Source organism: Brachyhypopomus gauderio, chromosome 14 (genome assembly GCF_052324685.1).
Source record: "Brachyhypopomus gauderio isolate BG-103 chromosome 14, BGAUD_0.2, whole genome shotgun sequence".
NCBI classification, from domain to species: domain Eukaryota; kingdom Metazoa; phylum Chordata; class Actinopteri; order Gymnotiformes; family Hypopomidae; genus Brachyhypopomus; species Brachyhypopomus gauderio.
Genome location: NC_135224.1, coordinates 22,025,451 through 22,051,481, shown reverse-complemented (window position 1 = coordinate 22,051,481; position 26,031 = coordinate 22,025,451). Strand labels below are relative to the sequence as shown.

At 41.6% G+C, this 26,031-nt stretch overlaps 2 protein-coding genes across 4 annotated transcripts in view; one reads left to right on the top strand and one right to left on the bottom strand.

Moving 5' to 3' along the window:
* Window positions 1–16,399: 16,399 nt before the first annotated feature.
* Window positions 16,400–19,248, bottom strand: chst2a (carbohydrate (N-acetylglucosamine-6-O) sulfotransferase 2a). Its single transcript, XM_076973480.1, has 2 exons — window positions 19,107–19,248; window positions 16,400–18,876 (listed from the first exon to the last, which is right to left on the bottom strand). Exon 2 carries the CDS (start codon window positions 18,762–18,764, stop codon window positions 17,388–17,390), a length of 1,377 nt encoding a protein of 458 aa, XP_076829595.1. The 5' UTR covers window positions 18,765–18,876; window positions 19,107–19,248; the 3' UTR covers window positions 16,400–17,387.
* A 2,822-nt stretch (window positions 19,249–22,070) lies between these two features.
* pls1 (plastin 1 (I isoform)) overlaps window positions 22,071–26,031 on the top strand; it is a 23,844-nt gene continuing 19,883 nt past the window's right edge. For 2 of the 3 annotated variants that reach the window (XM_076972669.1, XM_076972667.1), the window contains exons 1-5: window positions 23,634–23,764; window positions 24,449–24,556; window positions 25,052–25,212; window positions 25,402–25,531; window positions 25,855–25,987. In XM_076972669.1, the coding sequence (XP_076828784.1) occupies window positions 24,487–24,556; window positions 25,052–25,212; window positions 25,402–25,531; window positions 25,855–25,987 (494 nt within the window). In that variant the 5' untranslated portion in view covers window positions 23,634–23,764; window positions 24,449–24,486. Of the gene's footprint in view, window positions 22,331–23,633; window positions 23,765–24,448; window positions 24,557–25,051; window positions 25,213–25,401; window positions 25,532–25,854; window positions 25,988–26,031 lie in introns of those variants that run through there. The other variant, XM_076972668.1, reaches the window with a different exon arrangement.

Below are 26,031 nucleotides of genomic sequence, written 5' to 3'. Positions count from 1 at the left end.
AGCAATACTTCACTGTTCATACATGAACTGGTGAGTTGTCCAAAGCTCATTTAATGCGTTACTTACAGAAATAAATTAAAGAGCAGTGGTCTGACTCGGTCTACGGCGGAAAGCTAAAAAAACAATATTCCATACGCACGCTCAACTCGCTCCCTTAAAGAGACAGTACACATATTTCTGGCCGTTACATGCTTTGTGCTCTGCGTGATGTCTGCGCTTGCAAACTAGCCGCATATGTATTGCTGTTTCTCTTATTTCATCTCCTTATTTATTTTAAATTACATTTAGAATTCTTGAACCATTTAAAATGTTTCTTGCAGTTAATTTTTTTCATGTTTGACCAAAGTTGTGAACCTATTGTTTTTGTAAGTTTTCAACACATCCCTAGTCAATATGGGGGGGGGGGGGGGGGGGGGGGGCGCAAAAATATTCTCATATACTAAAGGGGGGCACGGCAGAAAAAGTTTGGGAACCACTGACCTAAGCTTTTGCTCAAAAACCCAGATACACACACACACACACACACACACACACACACATTGGTACCTGGTCGTGATCCCCACAATGCCAAACAAATCAAAGCCAATCAAATAATATATTTTTGTCATGTACCACTATGGATTTTCCAACTGCTGATCGCATTGTTTTGGTGAAACTCACAGGTGTCTTCCTGTTCACCCCCAGCGGGCTGCATGGAGTCATGGCTGAAACCCCTTTCCCGTACATGAGGGCCATGAACCATCACCAGCGTGCCACTTCCCTGCTTCCCTGATCCTGGGCATGCATGCACCACCACACGGGGCCCTGTCGCAGTGCCCGAGCTCGTGACACGGCCCTGTGGCAGAGGGCACTGTCAGCCTTTCTTCACAGCCCCTAAGCAGTAAGCCACAAGGTTCATATAAACGGGCACTTGGTCTCCTGTCTCCTACTACACCTGTGAAACCCAAGGACTCTGAGCTTCCTTCCGGCTTCAAGATGTGGACAGGGTCTGTTCTGTTGTATATTCTTGGGTTCTTTAAACACCAGTTTCTCCGCCCGCACACCTTTAACAGACATCTAGTTCACCCAGTGCTTCATCTGGGCCAGATCCTTTCAGATCAACCTTCTGGTTGTTGCATGTTTGGAGCACCGGCATAATGGAACTTATGTGGACCCAGCATCTCTGTGGCATTATAAATTATTATCAATGATCAACTATTATCATTATCAAATATTATCAATTGATAATATTAAGCAATATTAATTCCTGATTTATTAAATGATTGTGTCTAACAGTCGTTCCATAACCCCAGCCTGTCTAGCACAGTTCTATGCAATCCGGCACGTCTGTGAGCTTATGCACCAGGAGACCCAGCTGAGTCTAAAGTATAAGTGTTATTTTTATATTTTGTGGCTTATAGGGCGTAATGTATTTTTATACAACACCATGTTCTAAGAAAAAATGTTTGTGATGAGGCTGAATACATCTTGCGTAACTTAACACACTCTGAACGTTCAGTCGTCAACTTGCTATGTCTTCCCTAAAGATGCAAATGCTATGATTCCTTTGAGCTCCCCCTCCACATTGTACTGCTGTCCTTGTTTTAACAGTAGAAGGTGAGGCAGTTGGATCACTGTTGTGTCTGTATGTTCTGGAACCTTCTTCCTCCCTTCCTGGATCACCTCATACTTGGTGTTCCAGTACATCATGTTTCACAGGTTAACCACTATGTGGACCATATTTACTGTCAATCTGAGGGCATGGGCAGCTTCTACTGTGACCATTTTAGTCACATGGCTCTGAATATGGGACAAAACTATTTAGGTCAATCCAGCCTCTTGGAAGAGTTGAGAAGGAACAGGATTCAGAAGTGTAGTTCAGAAACAGTGGGTCTAAAACTGCCTCTCAGTAGTCACACAGTTGGCAAACGTGTGCGGTCAGTGTAGCGCAGGACCAGGTTAGATGACGAAGACCGAATATGCTCACTTTCCTTTTATTCTTTGGAAGGTCCATGCGGTAAATCTCTATTATGTATTACAGTGAATATTTAACACTCATAGCTCATCCATTTCATATTTCTATTTTCCAGAATGAAACATATATATTTTAACCATATACTATTTTATTTCAGCATGTGCCTAATATAAACTGTGTGTAGTTTCAAAATAAATAAAAATAAAAGTGAAAATTGGTTCTCGACCATTTTCCTACCTTTGGTCTTTGGAAATATACAAAGGCTGTGAACATTGAAAGAAACAATGCACTAAACATTAAACATCTTCAGTCAGACATTCAGTTCTTGAGTTCAGAACAGCTATAATCAGTATGCCCCAGTATTACCATAGTTTAGACTATATTACTATTATCCACTGTTTTGACCATTTTGACCACAGATCCAAGGACAACCCAGAATTGGGTTTCTAGAATACTAGCTGTTAGGTCCTTTAAGCAGCCCAGTGTGTCTAATATGTGTCATGGTTGCCTCTGTATCTCTATTTGACAAACCTTCTCTTTCCTCAGGTCAGATCCCTTGACCTCTCACATAGAGGATGCCTCTCTGACAAACGTTTACCAAACAGGTCAAAAAGAGAAAAGATTACATCTAACGTCTCAGCCTGCCTCTGAGCCTTGTTTTCCAATGATGACCCGTCCCTGCAGGGGGGGGGGGGCAATTTTGAAAGAGGGCCATCTGTTTATATAAAGGACAACCAGCACATAAATTCAGGAAAAGCACATTCGTAACAGGAGATGTTCTTTACATTTCTTCATTATCGCCGTTTTTCTTTGTTCTGTCTCTTTCTTTTTTTGTATAGATCAGGGTTAGTGTGCGGGTATTTATAAAATAGTTTAGATAAGGTACTGAATAGAGGTAGCTTAAAGGCAAGTGTCAGGCTGCTATGCACACTATTACAAAATTCCTAAGATTCCTAAAAATCCTCTGAAAGGAAAGATGACTCTCTTAAGACATGTCATGATAAGAGACTGTAATGCTAATAGCAGTTTATTTTTGTCTTCATGTCAACTTTGAAGTCTTCTTGTTGTCATGTTGTGGAGGTTGGAGGTTGAGTCAGATTACTGGTTCCATTTCACTAATGCCAAGAACACCATATATTTGAGTCCTGGGGCCTATATGTAGCGTTGTACTGATAAATACTTAAGTTGCTCTGAATAGGCAGGCATGATAAATAGGGTGTATGTGGGTGTGTGCGTGTGTGTGTATGTAATTAGATGATTTACAAAAGCAGGATGTGAAGGAGTAAAGTAAGTGCGCTTTACACTGTGGAGACTTGATCACTAGTGTGCGCTTTACACTGTGGAGACGTGATCACTAGTGTGCGCTTTACACTGTGGCCTCTGTCTAAACACAATCAGTCTTTCTCCCATTCAAAAGGTTTTTCAGTTTAAATGCAATTTGACCTTGGCAAATGGCAAACAATTTACTAACAAATACCAAATATTATTATTCAATTTTAATGTACAATTTTAATATGATTTTCCATAGGAATGGGTACACTATAACATCTGGTAATGCATAAATAAGATGGATGTTTTAATAATCCATGCATTTAAGATGAAAGACTGAAGAGTCCTCTCAATTTTTCATTTACATGTTTTGAAGAAGAAATATAACGTGTGTATTTTCAGAACAGATGAGATGGCGTACAATCTCAGCACAGGTGAGCCTGAGTGAAGAGTCAATGCCAATGCATTTCTCCACAAGAACGAGACTCAAAGCCCAATACAGTGTCCTATGATACCCGTGACCGAGCGTGTGGGAGAGTCTGATCATCTGGCTGCTTCAGAACATTAGTGCATTCGTATGACTTCCAAAAAGAACACATGCTAATCTACAGACTTCTGGTTACCTCTAGTAGAACCGCAGAGATTCTTGTCACACTCTAAGCCTGGTTACCCCAGGCACCAGCCTGAAAATCCACTGTGCCCTCATTACTCTTGGTCCAACAGATCAAACTGAAGAACGATTCTTCTGTTCCCCAGTTGTCTGACACAGCAGCCATCTGCTTTAATTCACTTGATTGACATAACTGTCTCATGTAACCATGTCATCTTTCTGTGACCCCAGCAGCGACGGTGCGGATGGCTAACTGTAAAACGAACTTGAGCTTAATCAGCGTTTATTCCCAGTCACATGCAATGAAAGCCTTGACCTGTAATTTTACCATGTCAATTGAAGGAAATACTTTTCAGAGTAGCTAGTTCCTTGTTCATAATGATGGTATGTCATTAGGCAACAGTTGTGGACCACAACATTTTATGGGACCACAGGTGTTGTGACATCAAAAATGACAAATTGAAGATTGGTCACCACAGTCATCACTTCTTATACATCATGAATGAGCTAAGTTTTGGGAACCTGTGGTATGCTATTCATCAGGTGCTAATGCCACAGAAAATGTCACTAAGCTAACACCTTCTGTTCTAATAGTGAAAAAAGGGTAATGTTACACACTCACCGGCCACTTTATTAGGTACACCTTGCTAGTACCAGTTTGGACCCCCTTTTGCCTTCAGAACTGCCTTAATCCTTCATTCCATAGATTCAACAAGGTACTGGAAACATTCCTCAGAGAGTCTGGTCCATATTGACATCATAACATCACACAGTTGCTGATCTTAGATCTAGTTTGTTTTGCACTACAATTCTTTGGATTAGCCCTCTGGTACTTTAGTTTTGTTCAATATTTGTTTAATATTGTGAGGCTGCCTTGATCATTAACTTGATCTCAACCTTCAGTCTGCAAGTCTGCATCATGTACCCAGAGGCACACTTTATAAAATAGTTTACATAAAGTTTACTAAGTAAAGGTGGCTTAAAGGCAAGTGTAAGGCTGATATGCACACTACTAAGAAAATCCTAAAATTCCTAAAAGTTCTCTGAAAGGAAAGATGATTCTCTTAAGAGATGTCATGATAAAAAACTGAAATGCTAATAGCAGTTTTGTTGTTTGACCATTATTTTATTTTTGTTCTCATGTCAACTTTGAAGTGTGCTTGTTGTGGAGGTTGAGTCAGATGGCTAGTTCCCTTCCTCTGCTGATGTACGAAAGAGGAAGACGGAGAGAATGTCAGGGCAGTTGTAAGGGCTTCAGGTCGCCAGCCAGGGGTCCCTCTGCTGTTAGCTGTCTGGCACTATGCCCCAAATGATAAAGCAAAGTTCTCCTGTCACTCACGAGCTGGTAGGTTGGAGGTTGAGTCAGATTACTGGTTCCACTCCTCTGCTCCTCTAAAGCCAAGAACACCATATCTTTGACTCCTGGGGATTATATGTAGTGTCGTACTGATAAATACTTAAGTTGCTCTGGATATGCAGGCATATTAGAATGTTAGCATGTTAGATGTTGAAGGTTTTCTCCCAAATGATGAGTTTCTTGTCATGTCAAAAGAAAAGGAATGCTGAAAAACAACTGTCTTTATTTCATGTTACAATAGACAATACAAACAAAGGAAATAAATCACCCCAGAACTGACTTCACGTAAAACTTGCTTCTAAAAACTGCTTTAACTACTCTTTTGTACAAGTCTAAAAAAAGAATAGACTTGTTTTTGTATAGAAATTATGAGGGGCATGCTTCTTTGTCCTTGATGTCACGCTTGCACCCCATAACATGTGAACCAACCACTCTGGCGAGTTCTCAAAGACTTTATTTAATCCAACAGATCAGACTCAGAGACTCTGTCTAGGCTGTGACAGCCCCTCAAAACTTTTCTGTAAATGTGTATAAAATCAGTAATGTGAGCATAGGGAACAGGAGCTTATTGATTACAGGTGGGTGTGGATAACGCCTACTCCAATGCCACACAGCTCACTCAGGTGGTCCTTGTGAAATCAACCAAATATTTGCATCCTATTATTTTCTTTGATATTTGCATTGTCTACCCTAACAACTTAGCTATGAACAAGAAAAGATAAGATTAAATGCACCACTTAAGTTGAAAGAGATTACTGTAACGTGTAGCTTCACCCACTGTGTTAAAACCCTCCTGTCGTGTTTGGGTCAAATCTGACCGATTTACAACTTAAACCACTCATAAATATTGTGTTTTACATCTGATTGCTGCAAGGCCTTATGCCATCCTCCACACTATGCACTGGAACATATAAAAGTGATAATCATCTTTTTCATTGAATTTTGAGTGTTTTCAACCAACGTTTTACATCTGTGTTGTTGCTAGTCTAGCGTGACCGTCACAGGAAATGAATGGGTATTCAGAATATATTCATCTATCAGACAGAAAACATCGGACGCTCAGCGTCTCTGGGGGTCTATGGGGCAGTGGGCTGGCCCGGACGCTCAGCTTCTGCATGATGATTGGATGATCTGTCTGAGGCTGAATCCCTTTTTGATTGACAGCGAAATGAGCGAATCAGCGATCTTTTGGTGTAAACCTCCGCCGGAGCATTTAATTTTAATTTTTTTAATATTCATTCTGTTTTGAGTTACTAGAGATTTTCCTAATCCTCTTAGCGGCATTTTCTTCATTAAAAGAAACGAAGAAAGAAACGTTTCTTGTTGGTACGACAGGGTCACAGAACATTTTCTTGAAAAGGAACGGGTAGAATTTACGTATAAATAAACCGACACAGTTTATGATGTAGGCCGAAATTGAGCTCCCCCTCCTTGAAGGACCAAGATCCGCCACTGACACAGACACACACACACACACCTACACACACACACACCTACACACACACAGACACACACCTACACACACACACACACACACACACCTAAACACACACAGACACACACACTCACTCACACACACACACACACACACACACCTAAACACACACCTACACACACACACACACCCACATGTTATGCCTATGTTTGCAAGGCCCACTCTGATCTGAGTGTGACATGCCACTCATGTGCATGAATTCACATGCGCGCGTGCACACAGACACACACACACAGACACACACACACACACACACCATGTTGAGTTTGGTATATATATATTTTCATTACATGTTCCTTTTATAATATTTTTTCAGTGCATTTGTATTTTCACTAGATATTTTATGTGTAATTCTATAAATTCATGATAACTATCTGAGATGTTGTTCACAGTTAAAAGTATTTAATAAAACCAATAAATTTGGTGGTGAAAATTTTTTGTGTGTGTTAAAACAGACGGGTCTTTGGGGACCGGGAACACTACAGGTAAGAGACGTGAGGTCAACAAAACTGAAGGGTTTTAAAGGTAGTTTAACGTTCGCATATTCTGAATTCTTTCTTCAATAAATTTAAGACAGTATCAACAAAAGTGCCAAAATATGCAAATTCTCTTTTCTGGCAACCAAAACAAATACCTACAACTTTGTTTACGCCAGGAATAGACATATTTTAAGTTGTAGACAACATATTATTTAAATTTTACTATTAGCTAATTAACTAAAAACACCTGCGAAGGCTTTAAATGGTCTCTCAGTCTAGTTCTGTATAGTACACAATCATGGGGAAGACTGCTGACTTGACAGTTGTACAAAAGCCAACCACTGACACCTTATACAAGAAAGACACAAAAGGTCATTGCTAGAGAGTCTGGTTGTTTACAGAGCTCTGTGTCCAAGCACATTAATAGAGAGGTGAAGGGAAGGAAAAGATGTGGTAGAAAAAGGTATACCATAACCACACCATTGTGAAACAAAACACATTCAGAAATGAGATTCACAAAGACTAGACTGCAGCTGGACTCAGTGATTCAAGAACCACCACACACAGACGTATGCAAAAAACCTGTTTAACTTAATAAGTCAGTAGGTGATTGGCTAAGGCAGCGTTATGGTAGCCAATCAGAGCCAGTGTTTTTATTGAAGATGGAATTCCGAATATGCGAACTTGAGAACAACCTGACCATAGTGCCCCACCCCGCTGTCAATCAACCCCCTGTCCATCCACCTCTTCCGTGTTATTGACCTGTCCATGTGCGTTTTGTTTACTTTTATTTTCAAGCCCCTGTTCAAGTTCCTCGTTCCTAGCCATCACGGCTGTTTGTAAACTTCGTTGTGTTCTGTTGTTTTTGTATATATCTGTGTGTGTTTAACCATTTTGTTAAATACCCTCACATCTGTTTCGTGTTTAGTAATTTAGTGTCTTAGTTTCTGCGTTTAGCTATTTTGTGTCAGCCCAGATATGCTTGTCTAATGTTACTCCTGTGGTCTTGTATTTAAATAGTCCTCTTGAGTATTTCTCCCTGCAAAATTCTGATAATGTTCACGTATCCCTCTTTTCCTGATGTAATGTAGGTGCTGGTAAGTCTGTGTTTTATCATGCCGGGTGGTCAGCGTAAACATGAATCTGCTCTTGTAGCAAATTATATTAAATTTTACTATAATTATATGCCCAAATTATAGTAAAAACCTCATTCATTTCCCCCTTTCACCTTTGCCCCTGTAATACCCTCGTTACCCCACTAGTCCAGACACATTGACCTCTTGTTGGAGTGAAACTTTCCCACTGCCATTTTTGCCCTTCGGTAAAAATTGGCGGACCAAAGAAAAGAAAAGTGGACACTGAGTGCATAAAAAGTGTGTGGAGTGGACAACAAAATCCAATTGAGGTCCGATCAACGGCTGTATGTCTGATATGCCAAGAAACGGTTGCGGTTTTCAAAGAGTACCATATCAGCCGCCACTTTGCTATATGGTACTGATATGGCGATATAATACTTAAACTCAAAAAAATCACGGACAAAATGTGGGTCACCAGAAAAAAAGTTTGAAAAACACTGCTCTACTGTGTTATGAACAAAATGCATATAGAAAAGTTTGGAGGAGCAATGTGCACATTTCAGTAGCGAACCGTGACCATTAAACCTGGGCTCGCTACACCCCCCCCCCCAACCCCCCCCCCCCCCCGAAATGTTTTTTCCTCTCCTAATAAACTGCACTAAAGAATAAAGAAAAAACCGAGATGACAGTATAGCTTTAGAAACGCAATAAACAATAACATTTGTACTAGATAACTTGTTAAGCAAAATAAGTTTCCAAACAAAATAAGGTTTCACAGCTCCGTGGTTCTCGCAAGCGGAATATGTAAATGAGGACGTCAAAGGACTGAATCGAAACTAGCTAGCGGGGTAGGCTAACGACAGCTAGCGTCGCCACAGCGGGCGGAAATTATCATACAGTTAAGCCCGCCCATTAAGAGGGAAGATATGATTGGTCAATTTTACTGTCATTTGAAACTGGTATTGCGCTGAATTATAACTGCCAGGCCCTCTGTAAACGAACAGCGGGCATCACAGTCCTGATAGGGGGAGACACAGGCTCACAGGCTTCCACTTAACCCCTCACCTTCCAACACAGATTGAATAGACACGGGTGAATATTTTATTTGCTTATAATTTTGTAATTGTTTAGATGTCAATTGTAAAACTGTAAGTAGATAAAATAAAATTGGATAATTATATATATATATATAATGTTTTAAGAATATTTTAGGCCCTCTGAGAGGGCGTAGAGGGCCCTGACGGTTCCCCACTGGCGCATTTACGCACAGCAGCGGTTCAGTAGCTTCATGAACACGCCGCACATCGCTCTCAATTTAATGAGCCCTTTCTGGTTTCTGCTGCAGGTAGGATATTTAATGCAGTCTGTCTCTCAGAACAATCCGTCCATGATTTTGCGGTGTTTAAAACGATTAGAAATTACTGAGCTCGAGTATTTCGTTAGGTAATAATGTTTTGAATGTTGAAAGTCTTCCATTTATCTTTTTCCAGTAAATGTTGATTTCATTACCTTTGCACCTTCAATTGAAGTGTATAAAGATAATAAATTAAAGTGCGTGTCCATATGCTCCTGACCCGGACCCTCTGTCAACTTTTAGGACCCATTGTGGCCCGCAAGTCAAAAAGTTTACCCACCCCTGCTCTAGACTTACTGAATATATATAGCTACCGAAATTCTCACTAAACTAAACTACGCTCTCTCCTTGCTCATAGACTTGAAACATGTCGAATCTCCCCACAGGTCAAAATGGATTTATGAGAGAATTTTCGGTTATTGCGTACGGGACTCTGACACAGTCACAATCTTTAAGTCTAGGTTGAAAACCCACCTATTTGGTTTAGCGTTTGATAATTAACATCCCCCCTTAGATAAAGGTACAGATCCAGGGGTTCATAGATGAAGGGTTTTATGGTAGACTGGGGCGCTGGTGCTGTCGTCCTGTCACTGCTCGTGGTCACTCAAGTTTGTTGACAGGGCAGTGGATGGATGCCATTGTCTCAGAATGCCCCCAAGCCTATGTTACCTTCTGGTTCTGCCTTTTTAGCTAGGCTGTAATAGATTAACTTAATGCCGGAGTTGCTGCCACACTCCAGAAATGTGTTTAATTTCATCTGTCCTGTATATGTCCTCATACAGAGCTAATTTTCCCTGTTTTATTTTCTCCACATGGCTGCCTGCCTGCTCGAGGAAAAATGAGATGAGGAGAGACAAGCCACCTACTGCCTGACCGGATGAGCCTACACCATGATGGACATTACTACATCTTTTCCTTTTCTTTATTTCTTTCTGTTTAAATTGTTGTTGTTGTCATGGTGACCGGTGTCGGCCAGAGGAGGATGGGTTCCCCCCCTGAGTCTTGGTTCCTCTCAAGGTTTCTTCCTCATGCAAAAAAACTAGGGAGTTTTTCCTTGTCACTGTCGCCCTTGGCTTGCTCACTGGGGGCTAGGACTCGACACTTGTAAAGCTGCTTTGTGACAACAACTGTTGTAAAAAGCGCTATATAAATAAAAATTTGATTGATTGATTGATTGATTATTCTTTCGGTTATTATGCAGTATTTTCTGAAATCCACATAAACAAACCCAGAAGTTGTCATTTCTTTGAATGCTAAAAATAATTTAACAAGGTTAAGGGTGAATACGTGTTGACCATACTGACCAAATGTAACTTTGGCTTCAATTTTTTAAAGTGGATTCAACTACTGTACATTTCTCTATGCGCCATACCAATAACCAACACTCTGAATACTTTCACTTCACTAGAACATTGTTTCACTATAGCATCTGATCCATTATAAATGAATAAACATGTCTTAACAATGTCATTGATTACATAGAGCAGGTTTAAAGCATCACATTTCCTTTCATCTATACTGCATGTTTGGCTCCAGTCCAGTTCATTTTTCTATATAAAAATGACATTTTAGTAAAAATGAATATTTGCCCAATTTAATGCTGGAGATCACATCCTTCAAATAGCTTTCCATTATTTAGATATTAATATTGCAAACTCCCATCCTCTGCTGAATTAAAAGGATTTTGATAAGTTGATGGATCTAATCAGATGAGATCATCTTCTCCAAAGTGACGGATATAAAGCCAGAGCAGTGTATCCATTTCTTCAGGTACCTGCGATTTAGCAAATCAGCACAACCTCACATTTATGCTACACCTCTCAAAAAAGACCACCAGGCTGCAGAGGGCGTACATCTCATTTATATAAACCAGTCCGATCACCCATCTGTCCAGATCTTTGTGCTGAGAGACGGAGCCCAAGCGTAAAGGCTCCTGCTGAGAAACTGCTGTATCACTGTAAAAATCTGAATTTCACAAGTTTTGCATGGAAAGCTTTGATGATTTGATCATTCAGTTATTTTTATATTATAAGGTGTGGCTTCAAATTCTATGAATAATAATTCCATTAATTTTATGAATAATACTTAGTAATAGCTATGATTAACTCTTACATAATGACCTACTTATAAAGGACTGGGCGGTGCTGTTATTTTTAATTTGTTCATTATTCAGTTTTCATTTTATAACAGGTGGATAAAATGTTATTCAGTAACATGGCTCTGCACTCTGCATCAGCATAGTACTGTCCGGAAAAGACACGGACAAGTGAGTTTCACTTGCTGTGCTGGTTTATTAAATATATTACAGCATCATCGTTGCATAATGTAACAGGTTCTCTCACATTCTTCTATCTATTCAACTTTTTACTTCCGTAATACCGAGTTGTGACGGTTTTGTATGGCTCAAGGGCAATACACCGGGAATTACACATGGCCGTGTTGCAAGACTGCAGGGGTGGATGATATTAAAATGGTACTCCAACATTACTGTGTTTTATTAATCTTCTCACCACCTTTTAACAAACCAGACAGTTTGCCACTAGAACTACCAACCCCTCGTCTTTTGGCAGATATACATTTTACTCCCAAAGCACTGTCAAATGACAGGTGTTGGCAGGTGTGAATAGTCCTTCTTACCTCCAGTGTTATGTAAATGAGGCATGTGTCATGTGTGGGTGGTTGCTGCTTACAAACCTTTCCTTTCACTTTGGCTGCCATATGAGACTGTGCAAGCTCTCTTGCAAGAAGTCTCCTCATCTACAGGACCATATGTTTGAGATTTGATTTGTGAAAGGTTGAAATAATGTGAAATTGACACAAACATAATATTTGAATTATAGTGGCATATAAGTGGCATATTGATTATTCAAAATGGCTCTGATTTTTTTTAACCTTATTTTAAGTAGTTTTTGTCTTTTGAAAAACTGCCAATAGGTAAAGATATTTTTACATACATTTATACAAAAAACTTTCAGCTACTTGAAATAGAATAATATTCTTGAGCAATTTTAACTTATCAAGATGGTACTTTTTACAGTGTGTCTCTTCCAATCTTTGGAGGACAACTATATTTTTAATGTAAGGATCAAAAGAAAACAATTCTGTATAATACAGTACAATAGTGATAAAAACAATTGGGGTTAGGTGGACCATACAGGACAGGAGAGAAAAGAGGGGGAGAGAAACTAAAAAGGGAAATACAAGGGCAGAAAAAACACAGCTCAAATGACCACTGCAATGATTCACCAACTGCTGCTACTAAAAGAAGAGCAGAAAGTGTACCTAAGACATACAGCACAAATGACTGTGATGTATGTGTGTGTGTGAGTGTGTGTGTGTGTTTATGTAAGAAGAGCAGAAAGTGTACCTAAGACATACAGCACAAATGACTGTGATGTATGTGTGTGTGTGAGTGTGTGTGTTTATGTAAGAAGAGCAGAAAGTGTACCTAAGACATACAGCACAAATGACTGTGATGTATGTGTGTGTGAGTGTGTGTGTTTATGTAAGAAGAGCAGAAAGTGTACCTAAGACATACAGCACAAATGACTGTGATGTATGTGTGTGTGTGAGCAGGGCCGGAGTGGGACACTTTTTCAGCCCGGGAGTTTTATGACCAAATCCGGCCCAAAATTATTTTTCCCTCCCAATCGGCCCAAACTAGAGACTGACATGAACCGGCCCATCGGGAATCCTCCCGAATCTCCCGATTAGCCACTCCGGCTTTGTGTGTGAGTGTGTGTGTGTGTTTATGTAAGAAGAGCAGAAAGTGTACCTAAGACATACAGCACAAATGACTGTGATGTATGTGTGTGTGTGAGTGTGTGTGTTTATGTAAGAAGAGCAGAAAGTGTACCTAAGACATACAGCATAAATGACTGTGATGTATGTGTGTGTGTGAGTGTGTGTGTTTATGTAAGAAGAGCAGAAAGTGTACCTAAGACATACAGCACAAATGACTGTGATGTATGTGTGTGTGTGAGTGTGTGTGTTTATGTAAGAAGAGCAGAAAGTGTACCTAAGACATACAGCACAAATGACTGTGATGTATGTGTGTGTGTGAGTGTGTGTGTTTATGTAAGAAGAGCAGAAAGTGTACCTAAGACATACAGCACAAATGACTGTGATGTATGTGTGTGTGTGAGTGTGTGTGTTTATGTAAGAAGAGCAGAAAGTGTACCTAAGACATACAGCACAAATGACTGTGATGTATGTGTGTGTGTGAGTGTGTGTGTTTATGTAAGAAGAGCAGAAAGTGTACCTAAGACATACAGCATAAATGACTGTGATGTATGTGTGTGTGTGAGTGTGTGTGTTTATGTAAGAAGAGCAGAAAGTGTACCTAAGACATACAGCACAAATGACTGTGATGTATGTGTGTGTGTGAGTGTGTGTGTTTATGTAAGAAGAGCAGAAAGTGTACCTAAGACATACAGCACAAATGACTGTGATGTATGTGTGTGTGTGAGTGTGTGTGTTTATGTAAGAAGAGCAAAAAGTGTACCTAAGACATACAGCACAAATGACTGTGATGTATGTGTGTGTGTGAGTGTGTGTGTTTATGTAAGAAGAGCAAAAAGTGTACCTAAGACATACAGCACAAATGACTGTGATGTATGTGTGTGTGTGAGTGTGTGTGTTTATGTAAGAAGAGCAGAAAGTGTACCTAAGACATACAGCACAAATGACTGTGATGTATGTGTGTGTGTGAGTGTGTGTGTTTATGTAAGAAGAGCAGAAAGTGTACCTAAGACATACAGCACAAATGACTGTGATGTATGTGTGTGTGTGAGTGTGTGTGTGTGTTTATGTAAGAAGAGCAGAAAGTGTACCTAAGACATACAGCACAAATGACTGTGATGTATGTGTGTGTGTGAGTGTGTGTGTGTGTTTATGTAAGAAGAGCAGAAAGTGTACCTACGACATACAGCATAAATGACTGTGATGTATGTGTGTGTGTGAGTGTGTGTGTGTGTTTATGTAAGAAGAGCAGAAAGTGTACCTACGACATACAGCATAAATGACAGTGATGTATGTGTGTGTGAGTGTGTGTTTATGTAAGTGCAACATAGGATAAATGTACAGAATGTACTTACCAGCAAGGGTAGAAAGCTGCGACAACATTCCCCCAGAGGTCAGAGGCAGGCAGAGAAAGACCCGTGAATCCCACCCGCCCGCGACCCCTCCAGGAGCAGTGGAGTCCCAGGGCTGCACTTCCCAGTGACCCCCGCATGCCCGCCCCAGCGGGGTTGTGTGTAGGTGTTGGTGTATATGAATGTATGGTAATGCGTGATACTGTGGTACAGTTAAAATTGAAGGGACAGGTTCTGGGACAAACGTGGGCAAAGCCCCGGACCACTGGTCGACCAGGGGAGACCAGGGAGACACCACACGCCACCACCGCATCCAAGCCCAGACCCCCACCACCCCCACCACAGAGAGTAGCCTGTTCAGCCATACCATTCATACAACATTGGACATCCATATTTACCCAAACACATACACCCCACACACACATATACACCCTTACACACATATACACCCACACACATTCCTCCCATATATTCACCCTCACACACATACACACCCACACACCTTCATCCCATATGTGCAACACACTCATATATGTACCCACACATACACACCCATCTACACACATATATACACCCACATACAATCTCCCTCAAATACTAAACCATTCCAATCGTACAACAATCAAACAACAACAGATATCTACAGGATAGAAGATAAGCTGGTCTGAGTCCGAAACCAAGCACCCCAATCCTACCCCACTCTTAAATCTCAGGTATAGCATGTTTGATGGTCTTATAAACCATTTACCAAAAAGTGCCCCATTTTACCTGACTTCACCCTATATAGCTCCGCCCCCAGATGAGTCATAAAAACTCACAACATACAAACACACATTTCACAGATTCATATACACACATGATGTTACTTGCTACTCTCCCAAAACATTAATGTGTTTATACATAATAACAACTTTACAGAACGCCAGGTTGAACAAAGGCATGGCTGTGTAAAATTTGTTACATAATGTTTTTGTAGCAGCCCTTGGCTTCGATGAGGGATGCAGAGAATCTCTAAAATGGGTGCTTGAATTTATTTTGTCTTGTTGGACAAGTACAAATGATCTCTTTACGAGCACCGTGAAAACTATTAGAAAGAAAAACACATCACATTGCACGGATCACATTTTGGAGCCAGTTTTGCAGATCTCCAGAAAATTCAAAGTGGTCTATTAACTTTTTGTATCATTTGGACTGAATTTCTTAGCATAGTAATAATCTTACATATTGAAATGTGATTCATTTACTTTTTCTTATTTACTTATACTTATTTATACTTTATAATATTATTTATTATCCCTCTTTTCTCTTTCCAAATGGCCTCCCTCCAACCTGAGAAATACTGAGACGAGGAGAGATTAGCCTATCCACCCTGGGCCTGCCACCTCCTACCTGACCAGCTATGGGTGAAGCATCAACCTTCTGCCCTGGCCCCTCTCACCACCCCAAATTCTTCCCTGCTATGACTGTATCTCCACAGCCCTGGACTACTATTACTGACCATCAAGAAGTCTAGGACTCTTAAGAATGAGAATTACATAGAGATACATGTACATGCTACAGATACATGTATCTGTCCAATTACTGTTGTTATGGTGGCCGGCGTTGGCCAGAAGAGAATGGGTCCCCCCATTGGCCCAAAACAGGGCCAGAACTGCACACACCACGTCAGCATTCTGAAAATACCCACGTCTAGAAAACTAGAGTGACACAAGTGATGCTGGACTTTTTTATTCCACGATCATTTAAAATTATAACAATGCCAAAACATTATGGATGAAAGTGCTTTAATTTTTAAAAAGTTTTCTTCAAAAAGCCCTTACTTGTCCTCTTTGGCTATGATGATGTCATGTCTATGATGTCATGTCTTTTGACACAAATTAAAGTCCTGTACTGTTTAATATACCGTGGACTGGCTTTTAGAAGTCTGTGTACAAACACACCATGGCCACTGTGATGGATAAAGGGTTTGATAGGATTAATGTGGCCACTGCAAAACACTGCTTTTTTACAATAAAAAGCTCTTTAGTTCTGTAGAAGGTCAGCTTCTAACCCACAGCATTTCTGAACAAAGGCACTGTGTCAATAAGTTACTAATCACCTGAAGACACAAACTGAAATCAGTTCACATTTCCATATAGAAACAAGAAGTTCACCCAAAATCCTCACCTTCCTGTACAGGACAGAATGTGTACAAAACATTCTAAGATACGCTTTCATGAAGAGGCAACCATATTTCAGCAGCAGACATCAGCAAGTTGCTTAGACGTGTCACTTCCTGTTTCACTGACATGTAATTAGCATGTTGTCTCCTATAATTCATTGGATGAAGACCAAATGCCTTCAGGTAACTAGACTCTGCATGTCATATGCAAATTAAAAATACAAGGTTATTACTGCTGTTACTGCTGCATCTTTCATCACTTTACAGTAACAATATCTGAATGTGATGGGCTTATATCATGGCATAGTTTAAAAAGTACAGGAGATGCTGTACAAAATATGCTTTTTCAGTTCTCTTTGGTCAGATGTGCTCTGGTAATAACAGTCTCATCTCCACAAATGTGGCCATGAACACCCTGACAATTACTGAGGTTCCATCTTGAGCAGTTGTCAAGAATCACCATGTTCAGAAAGTGTATGGCACTCAACACAAGGTTCAAAACCAGCGAGGCCAGTTCCAGGGTGGTGTTGGCAAGGACTTTAAAGCTTGGGGAGCGTCAACAAAGATACGCTCAGATTCTTCAACACCGCTGGCGACTGAATGGGCAGGTAGCCCAGGACAGACATGGCATAACTGCAGTAGGTCTCCACCTGTTTGACCTGCTCATAGCTAAGCAGCGTTCTCCAAGCGTTGGCTGCATGCGTGGCGTTCCTAGATGAGACCTGGAAAGATGACACGTAGGAACTGCCACCGCCCGTCATGTTCATGACGAAGGACTCGATGGCGCTGCTGATGGTCAGGTTGGCGAAGCGGTAGGCGTTACGCAGGGTCTGGACCGGGTTCTTCGCCAGGTCCTCATAGCGCACAAGCATGTACTTCCCCTTGAGCCAGTCGGGAGGGCTGAGGGCGGATTTGAGGGTGTAGGACATGTATTCGCAGATCACCTCCATGGTTGACACGGAGTAGAAGTCCGAGACGTATTTTCTCCTATGGTCCACATACTGGGCCTTTTGGCTTTTGCTGCGGAGAACCTGAAAGTTCTCCCGCATCAGAGCGTGCTTGGTCTTGATCCTGGAGTTGGCCACTGCTCGAGGGTCACGGACCAGGTGGATAATTTTCAGATTAAGAGAGGGATCCTCTAACAGAGGAGCCAAAATGTTTACATCCAATATACGGACACCCTTAATCACAATGGTTCCATATTTTCTGCATTCTCTCTCTAAGACTACAACGTCTTGAGGAGGGCACATTTTACAAACTTTTTCATCCACCATACCCACTACATCTTTTCTATAAGATGAACAGAGGGGATATGAGCAGACAACTTTATTTAAACCAGAACCAAACAGATCCACAGTTGTTAGATTCTTCCCCGTGTGACTTTGGTACATCTGGAAAACGGAAAAATCGCACCTGTAGATGGCACGAAGCATATCTCGTTGGGCTCCTTGCAGTGAAACCGCATCAGCAGGATAGAGCTTTTGCCAAACATGCCACAGTGGCTCGAACATAAAAAACACGCCGGGGTTTTGGTTGAATAGCTCCCCAAAGAAAGACGAGCCGGATCGCCAAGTGGTCAGGACATACACAAGCTGCTTCCTCGACGTCTGTGGGGCCGTGTACAGAAAGCGCAAGTCTGATCTGCTGTGAAATGACGAGTCTGATAATCTGGGCGTCTGTTGGCTGCACTGTTGTGGTTCTTTCATCCATTTATAATTAGCCACGTTCAGCATTGTCAAAGCCACGAGAAAAAAATAGGCGAGAAACACGAAAATCTTTTTCCTGCGCAGCACCTTCATGATTAAGGCTGGGTTGGCTACTATTTTGATTTGGTTTCTACCGGAGGTTTTGTGTTTTCTTCCAAAACTTGGCCCCCATGGAGGCGAGAATTTATGTTGGTACAGTTTGCTTCTCATTTAGGCTGACAGAGACAGCAAATTGTGCTCCGTTTACGCTTAACGATGCTGCGGTTGTTCCTGAGTCCATCAAATCAATACTGAGAGATGCAGAGATGAAGGAAAGTCGCAACTAGAAACCAAAACACAGAGAACGTAAACATTATACACTTCTGTACAGAAGCCTTCCTATTCGGATACTGATAAGCGGCAATATTGAGTGTTGATAAGAATATGGCAATAATTCGTATTATCTTTCCCCGGAGCAACCTGTATTTTGGTATCACAAAATATTTGCCATCACGTTGCAATAGATAGGCGGCTGTTGACAAAAGCAAACCTCGTAAAACAATAACGACATACCTGCGAAAATGCACGTCCCACTGCTTAATAATGCTGCTTCGACCATCAATAAAAATCCGAATAAAAAGATATATCACTATACGTGAACCCCTCTAAATAGTGAAGTACCTATTCCCGATAGCGCGGTCACACTCCGCGTTTTTAAGCGCTCACTGTGAAACAAGCGGACTGCGAGACGTCAATCACAGCACCACAAGACAGAAAGACCCGCCTCCTCCAAGAAGATTGATGGAAGAATTCGGGCCCTTGTGTTGATGGAAGGACTAATAGATTTTCTTACTACGTCTCACAAATACCGCCGGCATCACACGGTGGTACCAGGATCTATAACTAACTGTTTATATTTGTTCAGTGTAATGAATATAGCCTATAAATAAAAGTATTGAAAGTAAATAGACACAAAAACGTAGGATCTAGGATGTTATTATCTCCCATTTAGTGAGCAGCTACGCTTTTTCATCAGAAAAACCTTATATGTCAGACCTTATATGTAGTAATATTTGTGACATTATATTATTTTAGGTGGCATATGGATATCTGATGATGGATATCTGATGATCTTCATCTTCTTGTACAGTGAATTATAAATTAGGAACATTTCTATTCAGATTACTCCTGTATTTCATATAGTAGTTTAATTGAAATTTTCGCTTGCCCCAATACTACCTGTCATTCCAATTCGCCCAAACAAGAGCGCCTACTTCCTTAAAGCTACAATATGAAAATCAGATATCGAATAACAGCATATGCAAAACAGAAGGATGACGGGACCAAGGGACGGAATGACGTTGAGTGGACACAAAGACTAGGTTCTTAATTTTTATTACAGTGTAACAAATAACAATTTGGCATTTTAACTAACTTAAAACTTTTTTTTTTTTAAATAAAGAAAAACAATTGTGCCACAAAATAAAAGACTATGGATTCATGTAACAAGAGCCATTGTTACTGAATGTAATGGAGGGACGTGGTTATTCCGCCTTTCTTTGTGCATGAGCGCCACCTTCTGGCGATTGATTTTTTCACTCAGAGCTCTTTTTTCCTCTCTGCCCAGCAGTTTGTTGAAGAGTTTATTAAGGAATGCATTCAATTATTGGTTGATTAATTCATACGAATAATCAGTTATTGCAGTAATTCACAGATAATGAGGATTTTGAAGCTATATGTGATTATTAAATTTGCTTTGGTGCTAACAGCTTACCAATATTAGTTAGTATAATTTATCTGCCAATGACTGAGTTGGTCACACTACTGTTCACTCACAGGAACTTTGAGAGTGAGAGAGACTATAAGAGGGACTACAGACTGATTGTGAGAGGGACTACAGACTGACTGTGAGAGGGACTACAGACTGATTGTGAGAGGGACTACAGACTGACTGTGAGAGGGACTACAGACTGACTGTAAGAGGGACTACAGACTGCCTGTGAGAGGGACTACAGACTGATTGTGAGAGGGACTACAGACTGATTGTGAGAGGGACTACAGACTGACTGTGAGAGGGACTACAGACTGACTGAGAGGGACTACAGACTGACTGTAAGAGGGACTACAGACTGACTGTGAGAGGGACTACAGACTGATTGTGAGAGGGACTACAGACTGACTGTGAGAGGGACTACAGACTGATTGTGAGAGGGACTACAGACTGACTGTGAGAGGGACTACAGACTGACTGTAAGAGGGACTACAGACTGACTGTAAGAGGGACTACAGACTGATTGTGAGAGGGACTACAGACTGACTGTAAGAGGGACTACAGACTGACTGTGAGAGGGACTACAGACTGACTTTGAGAGGGACTACAGACTGATTGTGAGAGGGACTACAGACTGACTGTAAGAGGGACTACAGACTGACTGTGAGAGGGACTACAGACTGACTTTGAGAGGGACTACAGACTGATTGTGAGAGGGACTACAGACTGACTGTGAGAGGGACTACAGACTGATTGTGAGAGGGACTACAGACTGACTGTAAGAGGGACTACAGACTGACTGTAAGAGGGACTACAGACTGATTGTAAGAGGGACTACAGACTGACTGTGAGAGGGACTACAGACTGACTGTGAGAGGGACTACAGACTGACTGTAAGAGGGACTACAGACTGACTGTGAGAGGGACTACAGACTGACTGTAAGAGGGGCTGCAGACTGACTGTGAGAGGGACTACAGACTGACTGTAAGAGGGGCTGCAGACTGACTGTGAGAGGGACTACAGACTGACTGTAAGAGGGGCTGCAGACTGACTGTAAGAGGGACTACAGACTGACTGTGAGAGGGACTACAGACTGACTGTAAGAGGGGCTGCAGACTGACTTTGAGAGTGACTAAAGGTGATTCAATCACAGTCCAGAATACAGTAAACATCCACAAAGTTGGATCATGTCGTTACTGGTCGAGTGTTTAGGGGCTGTCGTAAGTGGCCTGGTGATTACTAATTCAAACAATAGTCCCACATGCAAGAGCTTCACTTTACAAATGGGTCATACGGTGAATGGAGGGTTGAATAATACACAGTCTGGGAAACTTCCTGGTGATGTGAATATCTCTAAGGCAAGGCATGGGAACAAAAACTAGTTCCTAGACAGGTCATTTTGAGCTCAGCTGGAAATAAAAACCCTTATGTACCCAACATTCTCTGGGCAACTCAGCCACTCCGTTCTCAGTCAGTGCATTTATGGCCTCCCCAGATCTTGTCAGGGACCACACAGGTAAGCTCCGTGAAGCCCCTCCCATGTGGGCCGGCTGTCAGTCAACACAAGTTGCCTGAGTTGACAGGGCTTGGCGGTGAATAGCGGAATTGTGCGTGGCGCGTTTGTCCTGCTTCCTGCTCTGCAGCAATGGCCTGGCTCATGATGGTAACCGATCCTCTTTTCACGGCCATCAATAATGCAGGTGGAGTTGCTCGGCCCATTGACAGGCTCTTCAAGAAGCCAACCAGCCTTGGCTTGGGTGTCAGTGAAGCATCTGCACACCCTTCAAACAGCTGCGTTTGTTCAGTACGTTCCTCGTGTCCTTTGCCGAAGAACCCATTTGTTTGTGATTGTATTTCCTATATAGAAAAGAGCGAATACTGTGTGGAATCCTTAAGGCGTTTGTAAGGCATGGAAACTGTTGCCTAGAATCCATGGTGCAAAACAAGACGAAGCGAGACTTGGGAATGGTAAGATGGCCTCTGGGAGATCCCACCAGAACGTGATTTAATGATTCGGCTGGATGGGTAAGCATAATGTGTTAGCTATTTGCTTAGAAACTGACACTTTTATTTTAAACTGGAATTGAAGGTTAATCTTCTATCTCCTGATGCTCCTACACGTGCAGTACACAGTTCATAGGACTTATTATACTACACTATTGTTTTAGTGTTAACTGTGATATCTTAGTGTTGGATGTGTAGCTTCAGGTGGAAGAGACACGCACAAGTATTTAAGTTCTGCTTGCATCTTCTCAGTTATTCTGGTTGATCTTATCGTGGTAGTGTCATGTAGAGCTCTCACACTGACTTGGTGTGTTGAACATAGGTCCACTGATTCCTACAAAACTGTCTGATGGCTGAGTCTCTCTAGACCTCCCTTATCAAAACAAGCTCATGAACACTGCACAAATATCTGCAAGTTGATAGTAAAGTAATTGGTTGGAGATGTAGTTATGCAAATGCAACATGCAAATGTGATAATACTAACTGCCACCTCCACTCACGCCCACTCATTGTTAGCAGTGTTAGCATTTTTGGATTGAGAGATACTTAAAACGAATGTCTAAGTAGCACTGGGTCCTGCCAGCCATTTTGGTTCCGCTGGCCCTCTCACGGGTCAGATCTAATTACCCAACGCTCTGGGCGCCGCTCAGGTGTAGAGTGTCATTTGTCCTGCTGCTTTGTTTTCACTCCCTCCTGTATTCCCTCAGTCCTTCTGAGTCTCGCTGCACTAAATGAACAAAGCCTATTCACTAATATTAATGAAGCCGAGTGTTGTTTCTGTTGTCCTGTCTGGATGTAAACACGCAGGTCACTTTTCTTGATTTTGAGGTACATTTTTATTTTGGGGATGTTCAAATTTGTGGATTTTGATAGGAAATATAATGGATTTTGGATACTTTTACTTAAAAAAAAACAGACAGTACTCCATATTACTTTCATGTAAAACATGAATTTTTAATGAATATTGCTTTAAACATTCATGAATGCATTATGAAGTATTGATGGAAATGTTAATCTGGTATAGACACCCTTTTCGTGAAGTGTTACTTAAGCCATATGGAAAGGATATGATAAATCTTCAAGCTCGGGTTTTAAATCAGTTCATAATGATAAGCGAAGGGACACTTCCTTAGCCGTGCTAACTGCTTCGCCTCTGACCCAGGTTCTCCACAGCAACTCGTCACAGCTGGCTCAGCTGTGGCATGGTGCACTAAACGTTAACCCCAGCCGCAGGGTTAGTTGAGGAGATCCGCCCTGAACAGAGTTCGAAAGGGCCAAAGTTCCCTCCCCCCCCCCCCCCCCCCCCCCCCCCCCCCCCCAGCAGCTGACTTATCCTCACCTGTCCACACAGTCTACAGTCTGTCCACCTCACAGCTCCCGTGGGGACACTCCTCCTTCTGACTGTAAGCTGGACCTCAGAACCAGGGTGGAGTACGAGTCATTCTCAACGGAGAGGTACATCTTAATTCAGAGCTTTTATATAGCTTCATGAAGAGTTTATAGAGCTATGACACTCCATTAGAGACTTGTGGCATTCATTATGCAATGTGTTGTGACTTTAGAAAATTCATGATGGATTAAATTTGTTTTCCTGTGTAAAAATAGATACGACAATGCTGTCCAGTATTAAATTTACTTGAGTATTATGAGGAAAAGTATGGCCTACCCTAAAAGGCCACTCCATTGTTTTGGTAAATTTGTGACAGATATAATCTATATAAGATGTTTTGCTGTCCAAAGAACTGCACACAATGTTATGTCATTATAAGTTTAATTGACTTATTGGTGGTTTGTTTTTCAATTCACTCTAACTCAAAATACATATACTTTATAGTCTCACCAAAGTTTCTCTTTTCACTCAGGTGTTGTAAAAGGTCAAAGTTCAAAGTCTTCTAAAGCATAAACCAAGCAGTTCTACTCTGCAGCCATGGCAGCAGAGCACTGATAATTTCCCTAACCCATTTTCTTTGTCCTTACCTGAACTGTTTCACTTTGTAGTTTCTGATTTGGTACAGGCAGGACTCGATCTTATGATTTCGAGCACGTCATCCGTTTATTTTTCTGTTTTTATTAGTCAGTATTTTTTTATAAGATGCTTCAGTGTGTCTGCCTCTCTGTGTCCATGGATCATGTCCACAGGCGTTTCGTATGGTCAGAGAGGCTGAAGAGACAGCACCATGGAGGACAACGTGACACAGATCTCCCGAGAGGACCTGGAGGAGCTTCGGGAGGCGTTCGACAGAATTGGTCGGTTGTTTAGCAACACAACATTGCTCATTAGATGTTGCTAAAAAAAGAAGATACAGGGAAACTGGGATGGACCTCATTTACAGTTGCTTGTGGTACATGTGACCGGTCAAACACCAGATTTTACAGGAAACTAGGGAACACGGCACTACTGCATGGTGTCATCTCAGGCTCGCTGCTTGATACTGAGGAGGTTTTGACCATCAGCAGAGATGGTGGTGGAGCAAAAAACGTGGCTTCCTCCAACTGTACAACTGTATGCTTACACATGTGTTCATGTATTCAGTGGTGGAAGGTTCATCGATTTTACGATATCCTCAGCAGTTTGTATTACAGCGCTTTTCATGCACAGAGGCAAGTGTAGGTGCTTCACAGTTATTCATAGCTTCAGAGCTGGAGGTCCTCGCTGGACAAAAACTCATTTATAATGAACTCGAGCAGATATGGAACAAAATACCAGATGAAAGTGTTTTGTGTGCCTTATCTGTCCTGCAGACATCGATAACAGCGGCTTCGTCAGCGACTTTGAGCTGCAGGAGCTCTTTCGAGAGGCTAGGTTCTCCCTACCAGGATACAAGGTGCGAGAGATTGCTGAGAAGTTCATCGCAGGTGACACCAACAAAGATGAGAAAATAAGCTTTGAGGAGTTTGTTGCGGTATGATCTACTGTTATGCTCCCCTTGTATTATTATACAGACCATTTACCACATCAATCTAAACACACAAGTAAAAATATATCTACAGCCTATGGATATGTCAATGTTAAATCTGTGGTTGAGTGACTCTTTGCTCGAGTGTGTCATCTTGTCGTGGTTGATCCCCTCATATCTTGCTTTGTTCCACAGATTTATCAGGACCTCAGAAGCAAAGAAGTGAGAGAGACCTTCCGCAAGACCATTTCCAGGAGAGATGGGATCCGCTCGTTTGGAGGAACATCTGGAATCTCCAGCGAAGGAACGCAGCACTCGTACGCTGGTGAGAACATCCCACTGCTGTCCACAGTCCGCTGACTCAAAATCCAGAAACATTTCGCTACACTTCAAAAGAACCCAAACTTTGAACTCAAAATGTTCTGACCGCTCCAAAACTTTGATATAGTAACGTTCATAGCCTCCCGTAATCGCACGCCTTAGTCAGGCACATTTTAGCTCTTGCTGAAAGCTGAACCAGAGTGCACTCATTAGCAGTGATGAGTTGCAACACTGAGTCATTTTTATGGTCCTTGGCTCTGCATGGCTCACACTGGTAATCCAAGCCTGCTGTATTGCTAATGTTTTGCCTGTCAAATTGGCCCTCAGACGAAGAGAAAGTGGCCTTTGTGAACTGGATCAATAAGGCCTTGGCAAATGACCCAGACTGCAAACATCTTATCCCCATGGACCCCAGTAATGACAGCCTGTTCAAATCTGTCAAAGATGGAATACTTCTATGGTAATATGATCACAGATGTGCTCACCCACACAGTATTATGAACT

Coding starts and splice junctions, on each gene's coding strand:
- chst2a (XM_076973480.1), bottom strand. CDS start 18,764: ATGAGAAGCAAACTGTACCAACATAAATTCTCGCCTCCATGGGGGCCA.